The sequence below is a fragment of the Condylura cristata genome, unplaced genomic scaffold, assembly GCF_000260355.1.
Source record: "Condylura cristata isolate star-nosed mole 26May11 unplaced genomic scaffold, ConCri1.0 scaffold00028, whole genome shotgun sequence".
In the NCBI taxonomy this organism is placed as follows: Eukaryota; Metazoa; Chordata; class Mammalia; order Eulipotyphla; family Talpidae; genus Condylura; species Condylura cristata.
In genome coordinates, this window is record NW_004567129.1 from 25,967,833 (window position 1) to 25,977,159 (window position 9,327).

A 9,327-nucleotide genomic window follows, 5' to 3' on the forward strand; every position below is an offset into this window, starting at 1 on the left:
CCCGAGGCACTGAGCTGAGTCATTTCCAAGAGAGAGGTGCGCTGGGACTGGCCCTGCAGAGGTGTATACAGATGATGGCAGGAAATTCCTGGGGTCCTCCTTGGCTGTGGGGCTGCAGATGGGGACAAGCGGCAGATTCTTCCCAGCACCGGCAGAAGGTGTGTTGAGGGGCAGCGGAGTCTGAGGCGGGGCTTTGCTTCTGGGGGCTGCCTGGCCAGGCAGCAGGTGACCTTCGTGCATTTGGGGGGTTGGAGAAAATAAGGGCTCTCTGAGCCTCGGTGTAGCCCCTCTATCTCGGTTCCTCGTCTGTAAAGTGGGGGTGGGGGGTCACCACTGTCCCCTGCCCTCGCTCACTGCAGCCTTCCCTGAGTCTCCCTTCAGCGGCAGGCGCTTTCCAGAGCAGGTGGGGGCTTGGCCCCGTGGCCAGGCTGTTACACTTGGGGTGAGTCCCGGCGCTGAGTCCATTCCTGAGTTTCCTGTCTGTGCGGCAGTGTCCTGGTCTGAAAAGGGGGTGTCAGAGCCACGCCTGTGTTCATGTGGCGGGGCACAGGGGATGCCAGTTAGGGAACCAACCGTTTGCCCTTTGCACCCGGGGCAGGCTCTGGGCGTGGCAAGAAAGTGCGCCTCATCCAACGTATACCGCGGTCAGCCGCGGGAGGGGAAGCGGGCGTCTCCATGCTGGGGCTGCCCCAGAGTCAGGAGGCCGCAGATAAAGCACTCAGCACCGCGCCTGCCTGGGCAGGGCATTCGGTGCCGGAAATGCATCCTGGCGTCTTGCGAGGGAAGGAATGATGGAAGGATGGATGCAGGCTCCACCGTCCCGCAAGGCAGCAGGGGAGCAGCTTCCGGCCCTGCACCCTTCTGCACTCTGTCTGGCCCAGAAAACATGGGTGCCATCTGCACCGGGTGAAGAACAGAAAGCGCCCACTCGGGAGGAAGCCACATGAGGACGTGAGCAGGGGCGGGGGCGGAGCGCCATCCCGGCCCGCGAAGGGGGGCCTCCTCGAGGACACCCGCGGCATCCAGATGCCGACATGGCCTTGCTGGGCCCCTGGCTGAGGGCGCTCCCTTTTCAGTTTAAATGTAGGCCCGGAGAGAGGCAGCTGCAGAAGGGCGGGCCTGCAGGCGGGATGGCGGCTTCCGCAGGCACCGCGTCACAGCTGTGCGCACGGTGTGCCATCCGCACTTGGCGCGGGGCACCTTGGGCCTCTGCAGGGCGGTGTGAGAGGGCAGGAGTGTTACCAGCCCATGTTACAGAGGGGCGCAGGCTCAGAGAGGTGGAGACAGTGGCCTGAGGTCACACAGCAAGTGAGGAGCAGAACCGAGCTGCAGACTGGCGGCTGGGACCGAGAGCCCTGGCTCCTAATTGCTGGGTCTGCTGCTCTTGAGTCGCAGCGGGAAGGCGCAGAGTGGAGAGCAGCTACTGAGCGCTGGTCTGGAGAATCTTAGCGCTTGTTTAATCCTCACACTGTCCCGAAGAAGAGTCTGTGATGACCAGTCTTTCATACGCAGGGACGCTGAGACCAGAGAGGTCGAGTCGCTTGCCCGAGAACACACAGCTGGCAGGTGGCAGAGCTGAGATTTGAACCTGAGCTGTCTGCTTGCAGAGCTCCAGTTCTTGGGCACCTGCTGACAGAGATGCCCACAACTGCCCGAAGACACAGACGTACCCTGTTTACGCAGGGGGGCCGGTCGAGGGTGCTCCCAGGGCTCCCCTAGGGCGGCATACTGATACAGTAACAGCAGTGACTGGAGGGGGGGGCACGGTCCGCCCATCCGCAGCCCAGGCCCAGAGAGGTTGAGCCACTGGCCCAGGCTCACACAGCAGGCTGGCACCGCACTGGGGGTGCGGAGAGCCGGAACCTAACCCTGCCGGGCTGTGCAGCCAACAGAGACATGGCGTCCATCGTGTCCGAGATCATGATGTACGTGCTCATCGTGCTGTTGACCATCTGGCTCGTGGCGGAGATGGTCTACTGCTACAAGAAGATCGCGGCGGCCACGGAGGCTGCTGCGCAAGAGAACGCGTGAGTGGGCTTGGTGAGGGGTGGGGGACCCGGGCCCCAGGCGTCCGGGGGTGGGGGTCCGGTGCCAACGGTCAGTCTTCCCTGGCCCCCTGCTCCCTCAGACGCTCAATCTCCTTTGCTCTCAGCACCCAGAGTTCAGGCCCAACGTCCTTTCCCCAAAGACAGGAGTCCATGCCTCTGGCCCTGCCTCCCCCAGACCCGGAAGCCCCCCCCAGCACCCCCTCCCGCTCTCTGAGCGCCTCAGGCTGAGACTTCTGGAGCCCCAGCTCCCTCTAGCTCTGGCCTGGGTCACAGCCCTCACCTCCACCTCGCCTCGGTCCCCTGGGGGTGGGCCAGACTAGTGACGGGGTCACTGAACACCTGTCCTTCGCCCCACAGCTCGGAATACCTGGCCATCACCTCAGAGAGCAAGGAGAACTGCACGGGCGTCCAGGTGGCCGAATAGCCCCGGTACGGCGGCGGGTGTGCGGGCGGGTCTGGGAGGCCGCCCCCCAGACGCCCCGTAACCCGTAACCCATCTCTCCTGTACCTGCAGGCCCTGGGCTCCGCCTCTAGGAAGAGCCAGCCCTACTGGGGAACATCGGGGCACAGCCTGCCCCCAAGGGGGCTTGGCCATCCCTGGGCCTCCACAAGCCTCAGAGTCCTGCCAACGGAGCCGCGGGGTGGGGGGGCGGGGGGCTCGGCTCACACTCCTAACCAGCCCTCCTCCTCCTGCCCCCTTGCCCACCCTCCGCCATGCATGATGGGCAAAGCAATACTGCAGCTGCCCCCACCCTGCTTCTGCTGCCTGTTCGGAGGGGGGACGGTGAGGTGGGGGCAGCGGCTCCGCACCCCTCCTTCTTGCTGATTTGCACACATTGGCCGCTTCAGACACGCACCACTGGGGCCCAGGCCCTCCCTGCCCCCCCCCTGCCCAGCAGGGTGGTGACGGCAGGAACAGCGGGGCAGGGGGTCCTGGGACCCACCCCGACCCCTAGCGACATGTCCTCTCCTGCTTCCTCTGGCTGGACCTGGGGTCCCCTCTCCCTGCGATGCACTCTCGCCCCAGCCCGCCCTCTCTCACCAGCCTTGGATTGTGGCCACTAGAAAGGGCCCGTTCAGCCTCCTCTCTCTTTACACAAGTAGTTTTGTTCATGAAATAAAGGTTCTTGGACTTGATTCCTAGTCTCTCGTGAGCCCAGTCAGTCTCTGTACCACCCCCGAAATCCAAGAGCCTCAGTTTCCCCTGTTTCTGTCCTCCCCACAGGCAGTGGGGGGTCTCACACATACTCAGGGTTGGGGTGGGGGTGGTGAGGCTCAGCTCCTGCTGGGGCGCAGGGGAGTGGAACTTGGTACTTGATTCATGTGTGGGGGGGGACCTGGGTGGCAGGGAGAGCCGGAGGGAGCCAGCCGGGAGTCTAGAGGCTGGGGTGGGGTTGCAGGGCAGAGAAGAGAGTTTAGTGGGTTCGCTGTGTTCCCAGCAGTGTGGGTCTCTGGTGGGAGCTGGGAGGCGGCGAGGTCGGGAAGGCTGGTGGGCAGTGCCAGGGGCCCCGGAGCGGCCCAGCTGCAGCCCTCTGGGGTTAGCACCCCCGGGTGACAGCGTGGGGCTGTCCCAGGCAGGTGTCTGCTGGTGACCCTGGGCTGGATGTTTATCTGGCCCTGGAGTTTGACGTGGGGTGCGCTTGGCCGTCCGGTGGGACAGCATGTCTCTGCCTTTGGACACTTCCGGCCACTTGGCCTCAGCACTCAGTGCTGCTTTTTCCGGGCCAAGCCCCCCATCCCCCCAGTCCAGGCCTTTCCCAGCTCCAGAGGTCATCGCGGGCAGCAGAGAGGCTGCCAAAGCAAACCAGCCCCCGTGACTTGTAGGAAAGCGGTTGGGGGGAGGGGAGTTGGGGGAAGGGGTGCAGCAGACTGGGTGGGGCAGGTGTTGGGGCTGGGGAGGCGGCTGGGGCTGGGCCAAAACAGGGGGGCCCCCTCCCAGGCCAGGCTGCTTCTTCAGGAACTGAAGGGGAGCAGGAAACAGCGGGGATGGGCCTGGGGCTGGGCCGCCAGTGGAAGGGCAGGGTGGGCGGGGATGGTTTAGGCTGCCTGGGGCGGGGCAGGGGCTGGGCCGAGGCCCAAGTGACTGGCGGGGTGACTTGGGGTGCCTGGGCACTCCGCCGGCCCGCCCTCAGCCCTCCTCGGCAGCCCCCAGCCTGTCGGCCTCCCCAAGCCTGAGGGAGCTCCAGCTCCTCAAACGCGCCGCTCACCTGGGCCTTCCGACCCACGGGGCACGGGAGGGCAGTTCTCGGCCTGGCCCAGCCCCTGGAAATCCAGCCCCGCCAGCCAGGTGGCCTCCGGCCTGCCAATCCCTTGGCCGGCCCCTCCCCGCCCCTTCCTCCGCCCCTGGCCCAGCCCCCTCCTCCTCAGGTGAGGCTACCAGGCCTAGCAGGCCCCACGCGCCGCTGGCGTCCACCGCTGCTGCTGCCGCCGCTGGCCACCATGCTCCTGCCCAGGCCCGGAGACTGACCCTCCTCTGGCACCATCTCTGCGCTCCACAGCAGCTGCTGGACCCCGGGGTAAGGACCTCAGAGCCAGCCTCACAGCATGGGTCCGGGCCCCCGGCCGACCTCGTGCCCACGGCCCGTAGAGGCGGCCGACCTCGTGCCCACGGCCCCGTAGGGGCGCTCTGGGGACCTCAGAGCCAGCTGACTTCTCCCCAGGGAGCTGGAGCTCAGGTGCCGTCCGGCAGCCCCAGAGACTGGGCTCCAGTCCCCCTACCCCTCAGACCCGGGGATTCGGCCCTCTGCTCCTGCTAAGGCGTCCCGCCCCCGACCCCTCCTGCCCCAGTTTCCAGAAATCCAGGCCCCTTGCTCCCCCAAACCCATGGATTCAGACCCTCAGTCCCTTCCTCCCCAGGCCCAGGCAAGTTCTGGTGTCCCCCTGGCCCCCGGTCAGACACTGACCCCATCCTTGAACCTAGCCCAATCTGCGTCCGTGATCACGGCGTGCTCTGGCCGGGGCCCAGTCCCTCCAGTCTCCCTGGATGGGCGCCGGGGACTGGGGGCACGACTGGGCTGGGCTCCCCCAGGCCCTGCCTCCCCGTTCACCTCCCCACAGGTCCTGCCTGGCCCAGGAGGTCAGCCGGGAAATCATTAACAGGAGACGGTGACATGGCGGAGAAGGAGGGTGAGTCCCCCTTTCCCCCAGCCCCAGCATGGCTCTGCCTGCCCTCTGTTTCCTCCCCAGCTGTCCACCCTCTAGAGTCCCCCTCTCTCACACCCCTCCTGGACCCATCCCCACCCCCTTCTGAGGACTCCGCCACACGATTAACTATTAGCCAATTTTCCCTGTGGGTCTCTGCCACCCACTGCCCCCTGCCACCCCGTATGACCGGCCTAGCCCTTGCCTCAGTGACCCCTCAGCCCCCAGAGACTTGTCCGCCATTGGGGTGAAGGACGCTGGCCCTGAGGTTAGGGGCCCTCTTGAACCTGCCTCCTCCCCCTTTTGCTGTGTGACCTCAGTGAGCGGCAGTGCTTCTCTGGGCCTCAGTTTCCCCTGGCCAGGCCTGGAGCTGCCACTGCCCACCCCTGTGAGGTCACTGGGGCACGGCACGTACATGGAGCACCAGCATGGGGCTCGGCTTGCAAGGCGCATGCCATGAACCGGGAGGGGGTGAGCGAGGCGGCCGACCCGGCGTCCCAGGGGCCCGAGACCCCCACGGAACCCAGACAGACGTTTCTGCCACCTCCCAGCTCTGAGCGCAAAAGAGCAGTGGGAGAACTTTGGACTCGGCCTAAATGGATGGAGAGGGGAGAGGCGGCTGGAGACCGCCCCAGGGTGAAACCACCCACCTGAGGCCCTAGTGCCTGGCACTCCGGGGCCCTGGGTGCCCCTGGCAGGGGCTCCGGACAGGCTGGCTCCCGCTCAGCCTCTTCCACGCCTGGGAGCCACCTGGAGGGGCCGATTAGGGGTGACCTTTCCTTTCTGTCTCCCCAGCTGGGACCAGAAACCCCTCTGCCTGCTGAAGCCAGGCTGGCGGGGCCCGGCCCCAGGCGGCAGGACTCTCAGGCAGGGAGGACTGGGGAGCAGCTTGTCCTTGGGGCCTGCTTCCTCTGCAAGTGGGGCTGGTACCAGCAGGCACCTCCCAGGGCTGTATGGGGGTGTCATGGCTGGGGAAGTAGCATGGATGGGCTGAAATGATTGGTGCCGGCTGCTGGCTTCTTGGGGTCTCGGCACCCACCTGTGGCTCGGCGTGAGCGCGGGCTGGCAGTCACCCCACAAGGCGCTGCGCCCTCCTATGGTCTCCTTCCTGGAGCTCCCTGGGTTCTCCAGGGCCCAGGCCGCCGAGGCATGAGGCGGGAGGGAAAGCAGAGGGCGCCGGGAAAGCTGCTACCACACAGGCAGTGGCCGAGGGAACAGGGGTGCCCGCGCAGGTGAGGCAGCTCAGGCTGGTCCTGGGAGGGAGCCCCATCGACCCGGACAGAGGGGCTGACAGGCGCTGGGTGTCCTGGGCAGGTGGCCGCACCTCTCTGGGCCTCCTTGTTATCCGTGGGCCGGGACGGGGGCGACGACGGTGTCCTCACTAACAGCGTGGAGGACTGAGGAGACGGCAGGTCGGGTCCCGGCAGCCTGTGCGTTGGCTTTCTGCTGGGCGTTTGCTGCTGAAGTGTGCCCAAGGCCTGGGCACACTGAGTTTGGTGGCCGTTCAGGGTGGGCAGCTGGGGTGTCCCGGCGGAGGGGAGAGCATGTGACAAGCTGCCCCGGGGTGGGGGGCTGTGCAGAGCACCCCATACTTCTGCTGGCTGTGGAGGTAAGGTTGGAATGGAGCAGGAGGGTGCTAAGCGCATCCCGGGATGCGCCTTGGCCATGCTGGTCTCTCCACAAGATGGCGCTAGTGGCCACCTGGGTCTTCTGGAAGACCTATGGTGTTGGTCAAGGGGTGGAAGCTTAATCAGGTGTTTGTACCCCGAGGGGCTGAGGGCCTTAGACCCTGTTGTGAGGGACACCAGGGAGTCCTGGAAGGCTCTAGGTAAAGGAGGACAGGGTGGACTTGCTCCAAGCAGATCCCCCAGGCTTCTTTGCAGAGGCTGGACCTGGGAGAGACGGAGACCTGGGCTTGGAGGGTGCTGGGGACAGGAGAGGGGGCCGGAGAATCTGGGAGACTGTGGGCGGAGCCTCTGAGGAAGGGCCCGAGACTCGGGGAGACCTTGAGACCCCTGTGGGTCCCCAGGCCTGGGGGCTGCCGAGTGTCCACGCTTAGGGGCATTCACTCGGGCGTGGCAGGAGGCCACAGGCTGCTCAGTGGCTCGGGAAAAGGTCAGGAGGTGGGAAAGGCCGTCAGAGTGGAAGGAGAATCGGGGTCAGAATCCAGTGAGGGAGGCTTCCGCTTGGAGTTGGTGCCCTGAAGACTGAGACGCGGCTGTTGCTGGGGGCTCTTAGGCAGACCGCAGGCAAGGATGTCACTTGTGAGGGCGTTTGCAGCTGAAATGGGGCCGGGAGAAGGAGGCAGCGGCCACCGCCTGGAGAAGAGAGGCCTGGGGGAGTGGGCGGCCGCCTGCTCATCCTGCGGCTCCCCAGAGCCAGGACACTTCCTGGCCCACCCCTGGGGGCCCCTGGGAGGCACATGTGAAGACAGGCCCAGGGTCAGCCTGCCCACGCAGGGAGCCAAGACCTCCCCCGGAACCGGGAAGATGGCAGATTCTTTTTTTTTTTTTTAATAATATAATACTTTATTTTTACATCATTTTGTGCATTTTTTCCATCTTATTTGTGATCCCCGTGGGCTTCCCATCACCTAAACGAAGATGGCAGACTCTTAAGACACCCAGGCAAGGCCCTCCCTGCTCTGGCCGGGGTGCTGCTGGTGCCAGGCTCCGGGATGGACGCCCTGACACCGCCCTAGCTCACCCACCCCTCGCCCTCCCAGCCTGCAGGCAGCTTTAGATCTGCATGGTGTCCCCGAGCTCGGGGACCTCACACCTGTCGTGCCAGATGGGAGAACCCACAGCTCCTGCAGTCTGGGGGTGCCTGGGGGTGCAGCTAGGTTTATGCCACCCCCAGCTGCGGCCACAGCAGCCTTTCACCCTGTGGCCCCAACGCCCCCGCTAAAGAGCAACTCGTATGGTACTGAGACTAGAATCCCTCTCGTCCCAGGCCGGCCTCCCTGGCGGACCCCAGCCTCATTCCCACTGCCAGCCCAGGCTCTCACCTTCCGGGCCACTCTAGTGGCCTCTCTTACCCTCCAACTGCTTATTCTGGCCTCAGTGCCGTTGCCTGTGCTGTCCCCTCTGGCACAATGCTGTTCCTTGCGGCTCTGCGTGGCTGGTCAGGTCTCGCCCAGCATCCTGCAGACCCCCACCTGATGCCCTCTCCTCGCCCCCTCATTCTTTGCTTCTTAGACTTGGCTGCACTCTAGAGTCTGTCAAGCTCATTTACTCGTTTTTATCTTCCCCTCTCACCTTGCGCTCATGGACCCTGAGCCCTGCGAGCACCTGGCTCTCCCTGCCTTGTGTTAGGATGTGTCCCCGGAGCTTAGAAGGTGCCAGGGTGGTGAACGAGCAAAGGGCCATTCCATTGACTGGAAAGCTGAGCTCCGAGGGCTGGAGGGCGTGGCCGGAGCACACAGCTGTAAATATTTACAAGCTTTTATTGAGAACCTGCTGTACCCTATGAGACTCAGTTGCTCCGAACGCCCGCCCCACGCCAGATCTGCGGGCTGCTATGGGGGTGAAGGTTCTGCCTCTTTCTGGCTGAGTCTCCTTGGGCGAGTAAATGCACTTTTCTTAGCCTCAGCTTTCTCTGAAAAATGGGAATTGTGACCCGATAAGTAAATGTATTCACAGCAGCGCTTAGCACGTAGTAAACATCGGGTCAGTTGGGCTGTTATGATTTTACTTAAGATTTATTTATGCGTACAAGAACTGGGATCCAGGCCTGAGGTACAGGGGTGAGAGGGTTCACCAGAGACAGAGTGGGGAGCAGGACAGGCAGCTCTACTGAAATCCACTGCTGAGGGGAGCAGCGGGGAGGCAGGAGAGGTCCGCTGTGCCGTGTGGGTCAGCTCCCTCGTCGGGGATTGAACTCGAGCTGCAGTGGCTGCGGCTAACTTCATGGTGCTGAGACTTACCCCTGTGTCACCAGGGAGGCTCTGTTATTGTTAATAGTGCTTTAGGCCAACTGCTTTTCAAGGTGCTGCATGCCCATTAAACAGATGAGGGTGTGTTCATCATTGGGCCAGGCGACGCCCCTGCCCCAGGTCCCTTCAAGTGAGGCTGGCAGATTTCCAGGCGTGACAACCCCCCTTCCCAGGGGCAGATTGGACTTGGAAGCTGGGTTCTGC

General features: G+C 64.2%; 1 protein-coding gene across 2 annotated transcripts in view; it reads left to right on the forward strand.

Moving 5' to 3' along the window:
- SCN1B (sodium channel, voltage gated, type I beta subunit) overlaps positions 1 to 3,185 on the forward strand; it is an 11,901-nt gene extending 8,716 nt beyond the window's left edge. For both annotated transcript variants that reach the window (XM_012730559.1, XM_012730560.1), the window contains exons 4-6: positions 1,886 to 2,027; positions 2,406 to 2,477; positions 2,563 to 3,185. In XM_012730559.1, the coding sequence (XP_012586013.1) occupies positions 1,886 to 2,027; positions 2,406 to 2,472 (209 nt within the window). In that variant the 3' untranslated portion in view covers positions 2,473 to 2,477; positions 2,563 to 3,185. The remainder of the gene's footprint in view (positions 1 to 1,885; positions 2,028 to 2,405; positions 2,478 to 2,562) is intronic.
- The last annotated feature ends 6,142 nt before the right edge of the window (positions 3,186 to 9,327 follow it).